The sequence below is a fragment of the Rhincodon typus genome, chromosome 2 (assembly GCF_021869965.1).
Source record: "Rhincodon typus isolate 14 chromosome 2, sRhiTyp1.1, whole genome shotgun sequence".
NCBI lineage: Eukaryota > Metazoa > Chordata > Chondrichthyes > Orectolobiformes > Rhincodontidae > Rhincodon > Rhincodon typus.
The window spans coordinates 123,449,722-123,469,980 of NC_063333.1; the positions used below are offsets into that span (position 1 = coordinate 123,449,722).

The 20,259-nt window shown below is 41.0% G+C and overlaps 1 protein-coding gene across 4 annotated transcripts in view; it reads right to left on the reverse strand.

Moving 5' to 3' along the window:
• Positions 1 to 9,835: 9,835 nt before the first annotated feature.
• LOC125486545 overlaps positions 9,836 to 20,259 on the reverse strand; it is a 43,383-nt gene continuing 32,959 nt past the window's right edge. For 2 of the 4 annotated variants that reach the window (XM_048614408.1, XM_048614389.1), the window contains exons 7-9: positions 19,502 to 19,582; positions 18,315 to 18,431; positions 9,836 to 11,879 (exon numbers count right to left, since the gene is read on the reverse strand). In XM_048614408.1, coding sequence (XP_048470365.1) covers positions 11,791 to 11,879; positions 18,315 to 18,431; positions 19,502 to 19,582 — 287 coding nt within the window. In that variant the 3' untranslated portion in view covers positions 9,836 to 11,790. The remainder of the gene's footprint in view (positions 11,880 to 18,314; positions 18,432 to 19,501; positions 19,583 to 20,259) is intronic. The other 2 variants (XM_048614393.1, XM_048614400.1) reach the window with 2 other exon arrangements.

The following is a 20,259-nucleotide window of genomic DNA, read 5'->3' on the forward strand; positions in this document are numbered from 1 at the left end:
TTAAGGTGGATAAGTTCCCAGGGTCTGACGGTATCTACCCCAGGTTATTGAGAGAGGCAAGAGAAGAAATTGCTGGGGCCATGACCAAGATCTTTGTGACCTCATTAACCACTGAAGAGGATCTGGAGGACTAACGAGTAGCTAAAGTTGTTCCTCTGTTCAAGAAGGAAAATAGGGATAATCCAGGAAATTATAGGTGGCTAGTCTCACATCGGTGGTTGGGAAGCTGTTGGAGAGAATTCTTAGGGATAGGATTTACACATTTGGAAAAGCATGGCCTAATTAGGGACAGTCAGCATGGCTTTGTGCAGGGCAGGTCATGTCTTACGAACTTGATTGAAGTTTTCAAGGAGGTAACAAAGGTGATCGATGAGAGTGGAGCAATGAATGTTGTCTACATGGATTTTAGTAAGGCTTTTGACATAATCCCTCATGGTAGGCTCATTCAGAATATTAAAATGCATTGGATCCACAGTGACTTGGTTGCATGGATTCAGAATTGGTTTGCCCAGAGACGGCAGAGGGTAGTGGTGGAAGGTTGTTTTTCAGGATGGAGGTCCGAGACCAGTGGTGTTTCATAGGGATGCATACTGGGACCTCTGCTGTTTGTGATATATTTAAATAATTTGGTTGAAAATGTAGATGGGTGGTTAGTAAGTTTGCAGACGATACAAAGATCGATGGAGTTGTGGATAGTGTAGAAGGTTGTCAAAAGATACAGCGGGATATAGATCAGTTGCAATTATGGTCAGAGAAATGGCAGATGGAGTTTAATCCAGGTACGTGTGAGACGCTGCACTTTGGGAGATCAAATGTTAAGGAAAAGTATACAATTAATGACAGGACCCTGAACAGCCTTGATGTACAGAAGGATCTTGTGTTCAAGTCCATAGCTCCCTGAAAGTGGCTACACAAGTAGAAAGGGTGGGTAAAGAAGGTGTATGGCATGCTTGCCTTTATTGGTCTGGGAATTGAGTTCTAGAGTCAGGATGTCATGTTGCAGCTCTGTAAGATCTTGGTTAGGCCACACTTAGAATCCTGCATTCATTTCTGGTCACCACATTACCGAAAGGATGTGGAGCCTTTGCAGAGAGTGCAGAAGAGGTTTACTAGGCTTCTCTTGGATTAGAGGGTATGAACTATAAGAAGAGGCTAGAAAAACCCATATTGCTTTCTCTGGAGCGGCGGAGGCTGAGGGGAGACTTGATAGAAGTCAATAAAATTATGAGATGTATAGATAGATTTGATGATCAGAATCTTTTTTCTAAAGTTGAAACGTCTAAAACTAGGGGGCATGCATTTAAGGCGAACAGAGCAAAGTTCAAAGGAGATGTGAACGGCAAGTTTTTTACAGAGCGTGGTAGGAGTCTGGAACATGCTGCCAGGAGTGGTGGTGGAGGCAGATACAATAGGGGCATTTAAGAGTCTTTTAGATAAGCTCATGAATATGCAAAGAATGGAGGGACATGGACCAAGGGCAGGCAGAAGGGATTAGTTTAATTTGACATCATGTTCAGAACAACACTGTGGGCCGAAGGGCTTATTCCTATGTTGTACAGTTCTATGTTATAATATTGCATTTGCCTTCCTAACTGCCAACTGAACCTGCACGTTAACCTTAAGGGAATCCTGAACTAGGACTCCCAAGTTCCTTTGCGCTTCAGATTTTTAAAGTCTTTCCCCGTTTAGCAAATAGTCAATGCCTCTATTCTTCCTACCAAAATGTATAACCTAACACTTTGTCACATTGTATTCTATCTGCCACTTCCTTACCCACTCACCTAGCATGTCCAAGTCTTTCTTCAGCCTCCCCACTTCCTCAGCACTACCTGTTCCTCCACTTATCTTTGTGTCATCTGCAAACTTAGTAACAATGCCCTCTGTTCCTTCGTCCAGGTATACATGAACAGTTGTGGTCCCAAAACGGATCCCTATGGAACTCCACTAATTATTCATTGTCATTCTGAAAAAGATCCTTTCATCCCTACTCTCTATCTTCTGCTAGTCCTCTATCCATACCATGACCCTACTGCCACGGGCTCTTATTTTATTTAGCAGACCCCTGTGCAGCACCATGTCAAAGGCCTTCTGGAAATCCAAATAGATCACGCCCACTAACTCTCCCAGTTGAACGTGCTCATTACCTCCTCAAAGAATTTTAACAGATTTGTCAGGCATGACCACCCCTTGATGAAGCCATGCTGACTCAGCCCTATTTTACCGTGCACTTTCAAGTACTCTGCAATCTCATCCTTAATATTAGATTTTAAAATCTTACCAAGGACTGAGGTCAGGCTATGATGCTGGTGTCTTCCACTGTGAAAACTGATGCAAAGCACCTATTCAGCTCCTCCTCCATTTCTCTGTTCCCTATTACAATTTCTCCAGCCTCATTTTCCTGCAGTCCAATGTCCACTCTTGCCTCTCTCTTACCTTTTAGATATCTAAAAAAAACCTTTGCAATCTTCTTTTATATTACTAACTAGCTTTTACTCATAGTTCATCTTCTACTCCCCTTACCACTTTTTGAGTTTTCCTGTGCTGATTTTTAAAGACTCCCAAATCGTCTGGCTTCCCACTAATCTTCACCATATTGTATTATTTTTCTTTAGTTTTTATATTGTTCCTGACTTCTTTTGCCTGCTGTGGTTGCCTTGTCCTCCCTTTAGTATGTTTCTTCTTCCTTGGGTTGAATATCTGCTGTGCCTCCCAAATTACCCCCAGAATCTCCTGCCATTGCTGCTCCACTGTCTTCCTTGCTAGGCTTCCCTTCCAATCAACTCTGGCCAGCTCCTCTCTTAGGTCTTCGTAGTTACATTTACTCAATTGTAATACCATTACATCTGATTCAATCTTCTCCCTCTTGAACTGCAGGTTGAATTCTATCATATTATGGCCACTGTACCCTGGGGATTCCTTCACCTTCAGCTCCCTAATCGAGTCTGCCTCATTACACATCAGTAAATTCAGAATTGCCTGTTTCCTCGTGGGCTCAACCACAAACTACTCCAAAAAAAATCACATAGACATTCCACAAATTCCTTTTCTTGGGATTTGCCACTAATCTGATTTTCCCAGGACACCTGCATATTGAAGTCCCCCATGATTATTGCAATAATGCCTTACTTATATGCTTTTCTATCCCGATTTATTTTGATCTTTCCCAAATCCTGACTGCTAGCAATAGTTAGCTCTGCTGTCACACAGCACCAGGGATCAGGTTCAATTCCAGTTTTGGGCAACTATCTGCGTAGAGTTTGCACATTCTCCCCATGTCGTCTTGGGTTTCAGCCAAATGCTCCAGTTCCTTCCCACAGTCCAAAGATGTGCAGGTGAAGTGGATTGGCCATGCTAAATTGCCCTGTAGTGTCCAGGGATGTGCAGGCTTGGTGGCTTAGCCATTGGAAATACAGGGTTATGGGGATTGGGTGAGTTGGGGTGTCAGTTGGATCAGATGATCTTCAGATTGTCGGTGCAGACTAGTTGGGCTGAATTGGCCTCTTTCTGCATTGTAGTGATTCCATAGTTCTATGATACTGCTAGGATGCCGGTACATAAATCCCATTACGGTCTTTTTTCCTTTCCAGCTCCTGTTCTCTACCCATGCAGATTCTATGCCTTCCAAATCTATATCACTTCTTAATAACAAAGCAACACCACTCCTTCTGCCGATCCATCCGTCCTTTTGCTGGGCCGTGTATCCTTGGATTTTTAGCTCCCAGCCCTGATCCCTTTGCAGCCACATCCCTGTGATACCCAAAAACATCATACCCGCCAATTTCAATTTGCACTATAAGCTCATTTCCCTTGTTTTGTATAACACATACATTTAAATACAACACTTACAGTCCTGTATTGACTGCTCCCTTCTCATAGTTGTCCCCTTATCTGCTGTGTCTGAAGTTTGATTCCATACACTCTGTCCTATTAGTTGTTCTGGAAACTTTAATCTCCACTGAAGCCTCAACGTCATGCACCCCCACACCATCACCCCCAACTCTTTCCATAATTTTTACTCTTTCCAGACTAACTATTTTACTTAATTTCATCAGAACCATCTGATGTCTCCGACTTGTGCAGATGCCTTCCAAGGGTTCTAGGTGTAGAGGAATTTCCTAGGCAATTCTTTTGGAGTCTGCTACAATGGGGAATCTGCAGGGTCTCCGTATGTAACTCTTACCTCCACTGGCAAATTATGACTGCCTGGCCAGTGGAAAATCTACCCCATTATTCAGTTTGATCCTCCAAAGATGAGAATGTAAGTAGATTTTTGTTCACATATTTTCACATGTGGTATCAAAGGAGCTTGGACAGGTGAAATTGCAAGGGAAAGATTGTGAAGGATAGTTAAGAATTTATAATAGTTGACTAACCAGTCTGAAATGTTAGTGAATGTGCTTGAAAAATGATAATGTCAGGGATCGTCAAACCTTTTAAGGCAACTGTAATATTTGTTGCCTAAAAAGTTCTTTTCCAAAATCCTGTGACCCCCTGTTCGGCAGAATGGTGCATTTAGATTTGTAATGCACAATATTTAATAGTCTCTTGAAAATGTTTGAAATAAAGTTTGAGAGATATAGAAATAGATCTGAAGAACTTAATAAATGTGTTACTGAATGACTGTCATTGAGCTTGAATCTGATGTGTTTTTCTTTGGACAGGTATAATGGAAACCTTTAAGTAAGGAAAACTTTCAGCAACTGGTGTACAAGGACATTCAGGATTTGAGGTACCTCCCTTCCCTAATCTATTGTCTTTCACATGATAATCTGCCTTCCTATTTTTTGGTACCAAAGTGGATAACCTGACATTTATCTACATTATACTTCATCTGCCCACTCAGTCAACTTATCCAAATCACTGAAACATTTCTGCCTCCTCCTCACAGTTCACCCTCCCACCCAGATTTGAATCATCTGCAAGCTTGGAGATATTACATTTAGTTCTCTCATCTAAATAGATGTATTGTGAATACCTGGGGTCCAAGCATTGATCCCTGTGGTAACCCACTAGTCACTGGCTGCCGCTCCAAAAATTACCCATTTATTCTTACGATTTGCTTCCTGTCTGCCAGCCAGTTCTCTATCCAAGTCAGTGTACTACCCCAATCTTATGTTTTAATTTAGCGTGTTAATTTCTTACCTGGACCTTATTGGAAGCCTTCTAAAAGTCCAACAAACCACATTCACTGGTTCCCCTTTATCAACTCTACTACAGCAAACTTTGTTTTAACCTACACTCTTGATAAACCAGCAAAAATTATATAAAATACCAGAAGTTTACTGTATTATCATGATTTCCGCAATATCTGAGCAGTCAGTTGAGGGTGTGAGTGAGAAGGCTATCTGCCAGTAACTTTTATTTAAGGTAACATTGCATTATTATTTAAGTGATGTATGCTGTAAGTAAAAGATAACAGTGCTGTGTACACCCCCTGCATTATATTTCTATTACTTTGTGTGTTTTCACATTGATTGTGTGAACCTCCTGCTCAACCAGAATATTTGATCAACTGAAACACTCCTGGTCCCATAGATGCTGGTTAATAAAAAGTTTTTAGTTACAATGTGGGTGGTGGTAGAGGGTTGCTTTTCAGGCTGGAGATGTGTGATCAGCAATGTGCCACAAGGATTGGTGCTGGATCCATTGCTTTTTGTCATCCATATAAATGACTTAGATGTGAACATAGGGGGTTTGGTTAGTAAGTTTGCAGATGACACTAAAATTGGAGGTGTAGTGGACAGCAAAGAAGGTTATTTCAGAGTACAATGGGATCTTGATCAGATGGGCTAATGGGCCGAAGAGTGGCAGATGGTGTTTAATTTAGATAAATGTGAAGTGCTGCATTTTGGAAAGGCAAATCACGGCAGGACTTATACACTTAATGGTAAGGTTCTGGGGAATTTTTTTGAACAAAGAGACTTTGGAGCACAGGTTCATAGTTTGTTGAAAGTGGAGTCACAGGTAGATAGGATAGTGAAGAAGGCATTTGGTATTCTTGCGCTTATTGGTCAGTGCATTGAGTATAAGAGTTGGGAGACCATGTTGTGGTTCTACAGGGAATTAGTTCGGCCACTTTAGGAGTATTGTGTGCAATTCTGGTCTCCCTCCTATAGGAAGCATGTTGTGAAACTAGCAAGGGTTCAGAAGAGATTTATGAGGATGTTGCCAGGGTTGGAGGGTTTGAGCTAGAGGGAGAGGCTGAATAGGCTAGGGCTACTTTTCCTGGAGCATCAGAAGCAGATTTTTATGAAATCATGAGGGGCATGGATAGGGTAAATAGACAAGGTCATTTCCCTGGGGTGGGAAAATCCAAAACTAGAAGGCATAGGTTTAAGGTGAGAGGGGAAAGATATAAAAGGGACCTAAGGAGCAATTTTTTCAAGCAGGGGGTGGTGAGTATAAGAATGAGCTGCCAAATGAAGTGTTGGAGGTTGGTATGATTACAATATTTAAAAGGCATCTGGATAAGTATATGAATAGGAAGGGTTTAGAGGTATATGGGCCAAATGCTGGCAAATGGGATTAGATTTATATAGGATATCTGGTCAACACGGACAAGTTGGACCACAGGGTCTGTTTCCATACTTTATATCTCGATGACTCTAACCTCAAAAAATGTCAAGCAATGTTTCCCTTTTGTAAATCCATGTTGATTTTGCCCAATCCAGTCACTGCTTTCCAACTGTTCTGCTTTCAAATCTTTTATAGTAGGCTGTACAATTTCCCTACCTCTAATGTCAAGCTAACCTGTCTATAATATCCTGTTTTCTTTCTACTTCCCTTTTTAAATAGTGCAGTTACAGTAGCTACCCTCCAATCATTAAGAACTGTTCCAAAGTCTGTAGAATCTTGAAAGAGGAACACCAATGCATACACTATTTCAAGAACTACTTCCTTAAGTACTGAGATGTAGATTATTGGGCCCTGGGGATTTTAATCAGTTTTTAATCCATTAGCCAGAGGTTGCAAAGAAATAGAGAGAAAGGTACAAGCTGCCGACATCGCTGCCTGAGAAGACATTAGCTAGAGGCTGCAGAAAGATAAAGACAGAGGTGTACCAGCTGCCAACATCGCTAATAGGAGGTACTGAATGCAAAGATGCTGACACGAAGAAAGAAGCAGCTTGTGAGCTAAAAATGACTTGCGCCCAGGTGCTAGTTTGAGCCAATTTAGACCAGCTTGAATTAACTAAGTTCTGCAAAAAGTGAGAAAGATGAGGTAATGCAAAAGCTGTATTTGGACAAGAAGTAATGAGGTAATGCTACCTAAGTCTCTGGGCCAGGGCTAATAAGGTAAATGTATGCAATAAGTGGATTTGCCTGAGCTAACGGGAAGAAGACAGCATGACTTGAGAGAAATAAGATTAAGAATAAAAAGAAAGTCCTTGGGACACACAGCCAGCAAAAACTCTAGAGGCCAAACAAGACAGAGGCAGACCCTACGTCAAGGCTGTGATGATGACATAGAGTGCAGCGCCTGGCCAGTAACAGCTATCCTGATTGGGTATTAGCTTTTATATTCTGAGACTATTTGGGGAGTGTCAGAGGACTCTAGTGGGTGTATAAGTAGGTCCTAGTTCAGTCTGTGGGAAAATATATAAGGTCTAGTTTTGTGATAAAAACATTTAAGCAACATGTGCCTTGTTTAATAAAGTAATGTGTGAAGTTACGAGAATTGACTCTTCTCTGTATAAGCCGATAACCGGAACCAGTGTCCTCCAGGCTCCTGACAACAAATCTCATCAATTTTCTCAATGCTGTTTCCCCTACTAATTTTGATTTCATTCACTTTCTCCCTGTTACTGTGTTCCATATTTCCCAACATTTTTGGAGCATTACGAAGACAAGAAGCAAAATGTATATTTAATTGGTCTGTTGTCTTTGTCTCCCATTATAACTTGCCTTGTTTCTGATCACAATGGACCTACATTTGTTTCACTAATCTTTTTCTCTATACATGTCTTTAGATGCTTTTACAATTGGTTGTATGTTTCTCGCAAGTTTACTGTTACCCTCTTAATCGATTTCTTTGTCCTCCTTTACTGAAATCTAAACTGCTTCAATCATCAGGTCTGCTGCTCTTTTTGGCCAATTTTTGCCGTTTACTTGGATCTAATACTATCCCTAATTGCCCTTGTGAGCCATGTTTGGGTCACCTTTCCAGTTTTTATTTTGCACCATGTAGGAACAAACATCTGTTGTACTTCTTCCACGAAATCTTTTAAAATTTGCCATTGCCTGCCTGTCATCATCCCTTTAAATAATATTCCCCAATTTGTCAGGGCCATCTCGTGCCTCCTACCATTGTAATTTCCTTCATTTAGATCCAAGACCGTAGTCTCAGAATCAACTATATCACTCACTCTCCACGTACAAAAAGAATTTAATCATGGTCACTCTTCCCCAAGGGGCCTCACATAGCTAGGTCACCAGTTATTCCTCTCATCATACAATACCAGTCTAAGATGGCCTATCCTTTATTTGGTTCAACAATTGATTCAGAAAACCATCTCAAACATTCCAGGAGTTCCTCCTCCATAGAACTGTTACTGAATTGATTAGCCCAATCGATATGCAGATTAAAGTCACCCCATAATTACATATATAAGGTCTAGTTTTGTGATAAAAACATTTAAGCAACATGACCTTATATACCCCTTAATTGTTTGTCTGTAATTTGCTACGTATTGCCTTTCCCAACACTGCCACTACTTTTTTGGGGTCCATATACAATCTTATTGTTTTCTGTCCCTTAGTGTTTCCAAACTCAACCCATACAGATTCCACTTCACTGGAGCTAATATCCTTCTTCAGTATTACATTAATTTTATCTTTAACCAGTAGTTCTACCCCAATTCCTTTTCCTCTTCTTCTGTCCTTCCTAAAAACTGAATACCCCTAGTATTCGAATAACTTCTGCTTGACTTGTTGATCTTGCCTAGGAAGAGATGTACATTCCGTGGCTATTCACACCATGGCTCGTGCCATCTTTTGCAGGCTTCTTTCAGCTTATCATATAATAGCTTTGTATTGCAACACAACTCAGAAGTGAATGCCATTTTTGCAAAAATGGCATTCAGCCTCATTGCCAGAACAGTTTCAAGCCTGTGATTTATTTCTGCCAAATCAACAACAGTTATTGGAAAATGATGCTGTTCCTCTTTCTGGCACCCCTAATTTTGTATGGCCACTTTTCTGCTTCTCAGTTTAACATACATCTCTGTATCTGTAACTTTTAGGATGTGGTTTTGTCTGTTACTCCAAAACACCAACTAGATCTGCTTCCTGACTTCACATCACTTCAGTTGAATTGCTTCTGCTGTTATATCATTGTCACCTGCAAATGGTAAGACATGCTTTATCTATTCCTGATTAGTTATTCTTTCAAGCTGCCATACATTACAGTTCTCTGTAGGTCTATACAGACCTTAAATACATCCCCTTTTGCCAGTTGTGCTTTTTAAATTTAGCTCACCAAAACAAAATGTTCTTTTTTCACAGATTGATGTAGGCACTGAGTGCTTTAATTACTTCCTCACGTAAAGCTTATTCCTTGTTGATCACTTGCCTGACTAGGATAACAAGTGCACAAGCAATCATTGCATTCAATAATGTATTGTCCTGCTTAGTATTGCAGTGAAGATGGATTCAGTGCGATACTTTTTCTTTGGCAATAAAATCAGCCAAGCTCTGCTGGATTGGGACGTCATGTTCTCAAGGTATGCTTGTACTTTTACTCACTGCCAAAAGTAATAGCCTTAGTCTTGTTGTGATGGTAAAGAACATTTACAGATTCAGAGGTAAGGAAAACATAATTTTATTTAAAGGAGCATTTTACAATGGTTTCATCTTGCCATGAAATCAGAAAGAATATGACATTGCATTACTTCCTGTGATATACAACATCTCAGCATGTCACAGGCGGGTTCAATTCTTTATACTACAATTCAGAGAATGTAAGATACACAGTTGAAATTCAGTTGTCTCAAACACACAAGTAACCATGAATTGACAATGGTGAAGTACAATAAAACAACCACTTTTGTCACAGTTCCTAATGATATATTCTATACATGTAAACAGCCTGAAGAACAATGGATTAACTGTCAGAAACAATATACTCAGCAGTAGCAGTAAGTGGTGACTTAGTGTTGACGTGACACGAGGAAGATCATTCCTTAGCATTCTAGAAAAAATTAAAGCAGTTTTCCAGGGCATGAGTTGAGGAAACAGACAAATAAATGACTAATTTCTTCTCCAATGTTAGTAGAAATACCCAAATCTAGGCAGGTGGCAGTGAGATGTGGGGCAAATCCATTTATGTTGGCTGCTGTCTTGTGATCAATCACACAATTTCTGCAGAAAGCTACGAAAGTACTCACCCAAGCATGGGGAGTCACACTGGAAAACAGATTATAACATACCCAACAGGGATGTTGGAGGCAACACAGCATATCCATGCCAGCATGATTAATCACACGTTCCCACTTGAGAATGACAGGCACAGTTCCTTCCTGCATCTCCCTCTCATACTCATTTCCATTTCCTCACCCAGATCCCTCCTCCGACACCTTTACTTGAACACCTCACCTACTACCCTCAGCATTTCCACTCCTGTGTTTTCACATTTTCTACCTCCTATTGTTCTCACTTTGTCTCTCATTCCCTCACTCTGACAGATTCTGTCCAAACTAAAACAAATGTGGATCCATTTTCTGCTCCCACAGACCTCTTGGTAAATACTCCCATATATAACTCAGTGAGCCCTGAAGAAAGATACATCTAGGCTGTGAGAAGGGCAGAGTTTCTGAAGGAAAGGACTGAAGATCACTTTGGGCAAACAGTACAGGGGTGATTACTTAATAAGAGAGCCTGTAAGTAGGATGGGTTTCTTTTCTGAAGAGTGGAGACTATAGATGGGGGAAGAAAAAAAGTACAGATTTGAACAGGAGGCAGTGTCTCTGGTAAAATTTGCATCATCCTATCCATCATTCTCAACTCTTTACCACTGACACAGTGATAGCAATGTGCACCACCTACAAGATGTAATGCAGAACTTGTCAAAGCTCCTTTGAAAGCATGTTCCAAACTCTCAACCACTATCAACTTGAAAGACAAGGACAGGTGGTGTATGGGAACACCATGAGTTAAGTTTTTGTCCAGGTCTCATACCGTTCTGATTTGGAATTATATTGCTGTTCCTTCACTGTTGGAGTCAAAATCATGGAACTTCCTCTCCTTTAACTGCAACTGTTTTATTGCTGTAAATCTGTTACTGTAAACCTTCCATTACTTAAACCTTCTCTTTTACTAAGTTCCTTCTGTTACTGGAGCGTTCCCAGTCACTGTGACCCTTATTATTGCAACTTGTTACTGCAGCTAATTTTAACTACTGTAAAACTTCTGTAGCAAAATTCCTTATACCGTTAGTGTCACCTTTGCCTGTTACAGTAAAGCCGCTCATTGATTTCCCATTTGCAATTACTTATTTTCCCCCTAGTACACTGTTACTTCTGGCGTCCCCAGGATCTATCCCTGATGCCCTCCTATTTTGCAGCATCAACTAAAAGGTCATCCAACTCAATCTAACCACTCCATCTCTCAACATTTTAACTGCCTCTATATGTTCATACTGTTTCAATCTAGCACTGGCTAAGTAAACATTTCCTGACCAATTTTGGGAAAACAGAAGTTGTCACAACTCTGTTCCCTAATCACAATCCAGGCTCCAGTCATTTCCCCAGTTACGTCTGAGCTTGAAGCAGACTGTTTGCAACTTAGTATTATTTTACCGACACATGCTTCTGGTGATCCATCTGTTCCACTTCCAAGACCTTGGTAACACTGTCCGACTGCATCTCTGTCTTAGCTCATCCACTGTTGAGATATTTATCCAAGCCTTTATTAGTTCATAACTTGATCAATACAACATGCCAATCTTCTATTGTCTGCGAACTTAGGTTGCCTAAATTCTCCTGTGTACTCATCTACGTTGCTAAATTCACCAATATTAACTCTTGGTCAAGCAAGAACATATGCTAAATGTCTCACCCATGATTTCAAATATATCAAGACCCCTCCCCTTCCTACTTCAGCAACATTCTCCAGCCCCGTATCCCACTGATATATCTGCTCCTGCAATTCTAGTTGATTGATCATTCTTAATTTCTCCCACCATCACAGCCTGTACTTTGAGCTGCTGAGGCCCATAGTTTTGTACAGTCTTAAATTCAGACTAATTTGCTGGGGGAGGAGATATGCTGGAGTTCTGACAATTTGTTGACTATTCACACAGTGCAAACATCATTGATGGTGTAACTGAAGTCCAAACTTTTAAAGGATCTACCGCAAAGGAAAACTCAACTGAGGGGGCATGGTGTTAAAATATTCGTTTTCTAGAACGTAAAGCAAATTATGCAAAGATAATGTAATTATATGTGGCACAGCGATTTACATGGCTGGATGTTTCAGAGTAGCTTAATTTATCTTGGAATCATTTCCTGTATAAGGTTCTCTAATTTCATCACATTGTTGATGAATTGACAGCTCCATGATGATCATTCTTTTAGTGCAGATATGACTGAAAATGGTTTTAATTTTTCAGTGGGCCTGTTTACCAATTTCTATAGGTCAGTGTGGCAGCAACTAGATGGCATGCATAGAACATCTTCATTAAGAGTATGAAGACATTAGAAGCATCTGACTAGAAACAGTAGGTGAAACTGAATCAATTCTAGTTTTTTTTAAAAAAGGGAAGTAGAACTATGTCTGCAAAAGAAAACAAAAAAACAAAAAATGAAATAATTGGGGTTATGGCAGGGAAATGGTAGTAGGTGAATAACTGTTACAGGACTGGCACAGGCATGATTGGCGAAAAGGCCTTCTGAGCAAGGTAAATTAAAGGATTCTGTAAGAAACTGTGGTATCAGCTAATTACCTACCAGTAAGCATGTTTTCCATACCATGGCTCAGTGTGCGTATACCTCATACAGTGTAGCACGCTACATGATACATTTCAAAACCCTGCCTCTATTCTGAAGTAATCTCAAAAGGGGCCAGGAATTCAAGTGTTGCTAAATCATCCCTCTGTGGTAGATATATTAAGCAGTCCATTCAAAGGTGTTATTACCCACCTCTGAAATAAGTGTCAATAAATGTGGACCTGGAAAAGTGCAGCAGGTCAGACTGCATCCGAGGAGTAGGGAAGTCAATGTTTAGGGCTGAAACCTTTTGTCAGGATGGGGGAAGGGGAGGGGAACCCAGAAATAAATAGAGGAAAGGGGATGGGGCTGGGGTGGGGGGGGGGGGGGGGAGAATGCGTAGGTGAGATGGAGATAGGTGGATGCAGGGAGGGGATTAGTGTGGTTGAACAGTTGGGTGGAGTGGATAGGTGGGTCAGAAAATGGACAGGTTGGGGGTGAAGAGGTTTTGAAACTGGTGAAGTCAATATTCAGGCCATTGGTCTGTAAGCTCCTAAAGCAAAATATGGAGGTGTTGTTCCTCCAGTTTGCATTTGGCCAAAATTGGAGAACCTTTTATCTTGGAATCATTTCCTGTATATTAAGCTAATCTGAAACATCCAGACAGTGGAGGAAGCCAAGGATGGACATGTCATCAGGGTAGTGGGAGGGGAAGTTAAAATGGATGGCAACCTGTTGGTCAAGTTGGTTGGTGCATGCAGAGCAGAGATGCTTTGCAAATCGGTCCCAGAGTCTGCGTTTGGTCTCCCTGATATAGAGGGGACAACATCGGGAGCAACGGATACAGTAGATGAGGTTAAATGAAGTGCAGGTGAATCTCTGCCAGATTTGAAAGGATTGTTTTGGGCCTTGGATGGAGGTGAATAGGGAGGTTTAGGGGCAGGTGGAGAATGTGGAGCTGATGAGGGAATCACAGAGTGAATGGTCCCTGCAGAAACTGGACAGGGGTGGGAGGGTAATATCTTTTTCGAGGTGGAGTCCAATTGTAGCTGGCAGAAATGTTGGAGGATGATGCGTTGTATTCGGAGGTTGGTGCGGTACTATGAGAGGACTAAGGGGACTCTAATCTTATTGTTGTTGGGGAGGGGGCAAGGGTTTGAGGGCAGAAGTGCAGGAAACGGAGAGAAGCAGTTGAGGGCATCCTTAATAACAGACAAAGGGAAACTACAGTCCCTGAAGTAGCAGGATATCTAGAAAGTCCTAGAGTAGAATGCCTCACCCTGGGAGCACATGTGGCGAAGGTGGAAGAATTAAGAGTATGGAATAGCATTTTTACAGGACGGTGGGTGAGTGGAGGTGTAATTGAGGTAACTGTAGGAGTCAATGGGTTTGAAATGGATATCAGTGGTGAGTTGGTTACTGGGGGTCCAGGAAAGAGAGAGAGGTGTCAGAAATGGTCCAGGTGAATTTGAGGGCGTGGTGGAAGGTGTTGACAAAGTTGATGAAACAAGTATGACTTGAACCAAGGGCTGATTCCTCCGTGGTAATCTAATACTTAAATCAGTCATGCCTGTGGGAGACTAGGGTGCTCACAGTGGTTGATTAACAACTGATTCACTAATTATAGAACATGCAGGGGATGTGCTTGTGTGGTTTAGTGGTAATATCACTACCTCTGGACAGTGGGACCCTGGTTCAAGTTCCACCTACCCCAGAGGTAGGTAATAACATCTCTAAACAGGTCGATTGGAAAAATATCTAGAATGTGCAAATAATTTGGACTGGATTCTTTCTACAGCTCATGAAAGCCTGGAGGCTAACGTATGAACTGGCAGGATGATACTAACTAGCCAAGCAGTAATCTTCACTGATGGAATTTGTACTTTTAGCTGATGAAACACCAACTTGCCTGCATACAATGGGGTCGATAACGAGTAAACATTTCCAACCTGTGCCTCAGTCCTCTGGTTTGCATTCTTTTGGGAATAAAAAGTGTACACAATCTTAGGCAAATGAGAAACTTTCCTGGGTGTAGACTCGCAACTGTTCATTTGGAAATTCCAGAACATAACAATATTTTTCCGAGTGAAATCTGGCTGACACACCTCTAGTTATCCCTACTGTCTCTTTTATTTATTTTCTGATGATCAGTGTTTGCCGAGTTCTAGAATTTCCAAATTAGCAGAGGTTCTGATTGCCTGATATGGTGTACCCTCTGTCCCCATAAGAATGCAAACCAGAGGACTGAGCTAGATTCCTTAGGTGTCTGTTTCTCAGTGACACTTCCTGAAAATTGAGTTGACATAACGAGAAGACAGAATTAATATCCCAATATTCTCAATTCTACAGAAGATAAGTGCTGTATTTTTCTTGTATTTCACTTTACAGTAGTATATAAAGCTCAAATTGTTAGAATGTTCATCTTAATGAACGTCTAGGGAACACTTTACGTTCAGTCCATGACATTGCTGCGAAAAAAAAGAGACGCTGCTAAGTGTGCGAGTAACTTTGCATTTTAAAATACCATCCAACCTCAGAGCACTGCTATAATAAAGGACGAGGCAGCGTAATTCACAACTACAGAATAGATGAGTCTTAGGGATAATTCTATGAATGATGCGATGGGATGGGAATGAGTTGGTTTCCTAAACACGGATCACTATTAGAAAAATTGCCAGTGCAACAGTGATGCTAGGAAATGTTCTACAACATGCTGAACAAGCAGATTAGCAAATAATTTCAATCTGAATAAATCTGGTCTAGTTTCAAATGTGTTCCTTGATGCAAGAAGCCTAGTAGAAGTAAGTACTTTACTATTTATGGCGATTACTGGTACACGTGTAACAGTATAGAAATTGGAATTTGCTAAGATGTGGCAGAGAGACTGGATTTGTAAAGGAGATGCCAATGGAAAAAGGGCAGGGGTACATACGGACATCTGAATTACTCAGCTTGTTCTGACATGAACAGACCATGTGATGGATTTTCATGGCTCCATTGGTGGGGGGGGGGCAGAAAAACATGTGCAGCAGGATGGAGATAGTTCACTAATGCATCCTGCCATCTGGAACTTCCTCTGGGGCATTCAGCATACTGGACTGGCTGCCCACTCCATTGAGCAGGGACCCAGCTAAGGTGTTCAAGGATCCTATTAAGGGCAATTGTGCAGCCTTGATTTTGCCACTGGGAGGGCAACACTGGTGCCGAGTACACAAACTTCTAGCTTAATATTGAATATTCCCTGAGCTGCTTCAGCGTGCCCACCTGTTCCAGTGACGCTGCTCAGACTCCAGAACTTTTGCCCTTCTGATTGCCTGAGACATCAAGATTCCATCCGCTGTCCTTATGAGAGAGAATGCAGAGGCAGTCAATTTGGATGACTAACTGCCTCTGGAAGATTGTGCCTTTGCGTGCACTGCTGGCCGGAGCAGAATCGGGACCACGATTTCACCCTGATATCAGGGTTCCAAAGTATTCCGGAAAAGCCCTGTTTTTGAAAGCTTCAATTAAGAGGCTAAGCAGGATTCCACATCCTTCATTAGCAATTATGGAATGACAGAGATGGCAGCCAGTCAGAAAATTGCAGGCAGTTCACTGGTGGGTTTTCAGTGAGCTGTTAACCTGAGGCACAGAATTTGTGAACTTTCCAATGTTGTCTCAAATGGGAAAAATAAAATTGGAAGACCAAAAATATTAGTGGGAGGGAAGACTTTTGTAGAAGAGAGGCTGATTGTTCAGTTATATAGGAACAAGAGTAGGTCATCCAGCCTATTGAGCCTGTAACACAATTCTAGATCATAGCTGATCATCTCATCTTTCCACACCATGTCCATCTCCCTTAATATCATTGGTCTCCAGAAACACTTCAATTAAGATTCGGCAGTTCTCTGGGTTAGAGAATGCCAAAGATTCTCACAGTGAAGAAATTCCTCCTTATCTCAGTTTACAATGGCCCACCCCCTATCCGGAGATCATGTCCCCTGGTTCTGGTTTCACCAGCCAGAGGAAACATCCCATTTATATCCACCACGATATGCCCTGTAAGAATTTTTGTTTGAATGAGATCACCTCTCCCTCTTAGAAACTACAGAGATTAGAGGCACAGTTGCCTCATGGTTTATCATTTCAAAAACAGGCTCGATTATTCATCGCACCATTATTCTTACTTTTAATTATCTACCAAAACAGCTTGGTGGGACAAGAATGTCAATGAGAATGCCACAACATCTGTAACTCACCTCTATCTGCCTTTCAGAAGGTCGTGGTGAGTTGCCTTTTTGATGTGCTGTAGGTTCACTCACAATATCATTAGGAAAAAAGTGTTCCAGAATTTAGGGATCTAGCAACAGTGCAAGTGTGGTGATATTGTTCCATGTTAGGAAGGTGTGTGGCCTGGAGGGCGATTTTTAGGTAGAGGCATTCCCACACATCTGCTATCGTTGTTCTTTCACATGATTTAATCGCAGTGCTTAAAGAAATGAAGGTTTGATTGAATGAAAGCGATGTTTTGTTGGAACACCACCTAGGTGGAGCAAGAACAGGTATAAAAACTCCACCTGACAGTGCTATGTCTCTACCAAATGTCAGATGCAGCTGCCTTCTAACCTGAAGGGTAATCTATTGAGCCAGCCCATGGACATTCAGTGAACTGGGGAGAAAGTCCTCAGAGCTGTCAGTGTTCTCCACCCCATATCTTTATTCAGCCCAGAGCCACTCTTCTTCCCTTACCAACCACAAGAAGCTTGTGGCTGAACTGTTCAAAGACTGGTGCTACATTCATGACCATTGCCTCTGCTCCCCGTCTTTAACCCTACTGTCAGATTTAGTCCCTGGCTCCCAGGGACATATGGTACTTAGGCCACCTGCACACATGCAGGCAGCATGTCATTAGTACTCCTGGAAAGTAATGATGTCAACAATACATGTGCAAACTCATTCTGCTATTAAGGACACCTCTCTCCAGTAATTAATGCCACCAAGCCCATGTGCACATGCACAGGTGGCCATTTTGGTTGCCAGCATATATTTGGACCAATTATTCTGTTAATGAACAAAGATTTAACTGATCAAGAATAGATGGCTAGAGAATTAATTAAGAAAAATTAACTAAAAGGATGTCAGATGGAAGTTTATTGTTGGGAGACTAATGGACAAAGTTTAATTGATGGTTTAAAAGGATGGCAACTTTATTGAAGAATGCTTAAATGGGCAAAAATTTCAAGGGTGGATGTTTAATTCATGAGGATGCATGAATAAATTAATTTTGTCATTGCCACATTTGAAGTAAATTTTATATCAGGAAAATTGGAAGAATTTACAAAATTAAAAAACTATAATAATTAATACAGAGTAATTTCTCATCATTCTATTAATAAAGCACCAATATACTTACTGCACTTACTGTATTTTAAAGACAAGATAAATGATATCCCTAGAATAAACACATAAATCACGACTGTAGCTGCAACAGTTCCCAAAATATGATTCACAGGAATTTGGCATTCTGTAACTGTAGGTAGAGAATGAATATTATTTATAAAATTATTGAAGAAATCTTTAATGCTTAAATTTTAAACTGTATATAACTATTCATATAAAATTAAATATATTTGAGAACTGATACATTTCCTTTCAATGTGTTTCATTATGCGCTAGTTGGTCAATACAATAAATTGGCATGTAACTTGCAAGATACATGGCACACCATGTTACTTTGATCGATAACAGAAATTGTTACAGATGTGTCCTTTATAAAGGTTCAAAACTAAACTCTGAAATAAAAACCCTGATTGAAATATGCAGATTATATTTGAAACATCAAAATATGCCACATAGAATCATAGAATCCCTACAGTGTGGAAACAGGCCCTTTGGCCCAACAAGTGCACACCGACCCTTGGAACATCGCACCCAGACCCATCCCCCATAACCCATCTAATCTACAGACCCCTGAACACTACGGGCAATTTAGCTTAGCCAATCCACCTAACCTGCACATCTTTGGACTGTGGGAGGAAACCCACGCAGACACGGGGAGAATGTGCAAACTCCACACAGACAGTCGCCCGAGGGTGCAATTGAACCCGGGTCCCTGGCACTGTGAGGCAGCAGTGCTAACCCATAGCAATTGTCTTGGTTCCCCAAGACTATGTGCCGAGTTATGTGAATTATCTCCCATTGCTGCACCCACAGTATACATAAAGCAGAGAAATCAAATAGGAGGAATGCTGACTTTTAACAGGACTGCTGTATGCTAGCAATCATTTAGCATCTACCCCAACTGTGATTCTTCCTGGAAACCTGTAAAATTCTACTCAAATGAAATGCATAAAAGGGAGCTGGTGGGGAGAGGGTACAAAACATTCACGGGAAGCAGCATGCCAGGAGGTGAACCAGAATGACTGTAGATCCTACACAAATCAGATGAGAGACTGAGTTCTCATTATAAATAGGTGGAACTTTCACTGCTCTGAGTAAAAGGTTTACCTTGAGGTGTGCAGTACAAAACCATTTAGAACTCTCAGTACATAGGAATCAACCTCAAATGTTGTTGCTATTCATAGTATCAACAATACTCACTGTTTTTTTGGCCTCTATGAATTGGTACAACTGAAATGATCATTGAGAAGATTCCATACACCCAAAAAACAAGACGATAATCTGTGAATAAAATTTAAAAATACCACTCTGATATGGAGATTGGTGCTTCAATTTAGCTCTGGGACAAACCATAATTCTTAAAGATTTTACAGCTCACTTTCTCCATCTGGCAATGAATTTGCATTGGTGCTCAAGAGAAGGAATAAAACATTAGTGAGCATCAACTGGCTACCTGGAAAACAGTTCCTTTTGTTGGGTTCCCAGGTTGAGGTATTTAACGATCACCAACCATTTCCCAACCTTACAGTAAATCACTGTCTGGAGTTCATCATAGAATCCCTACAGTGTGGAAACAGGCCCTTCGGCCCAACAAGTCCACACTGACCCTTAGAGTTGTCGATGAGAAACTGTGTTTGGCATCAAATAAAAAACCCAGCTACTTGGAGGACTATAGTAACAGTGGTCCCATTGGAATCACTAGAGAATGCCAAGTTAAGGTGGAAGATTTCCTACTTTGTCAATCTGCCATATATTAACACACATTAATAATCCCTGTGACTCAAGTCAGCCAAAGTACAAGATGAAGCCAAAAGGTACAGTGAAACAAGAGTTAAATACGACTGGGGAGATTAAAGTTTTAAAGAAGACCTGTAGTTTGGGTTGCGGTTGGAGTTGTTGGTTAGTTTGCCAAGCTGACTGGTTTTCATGCAAATGTTTCATTTCCTTTCTAGGCAACA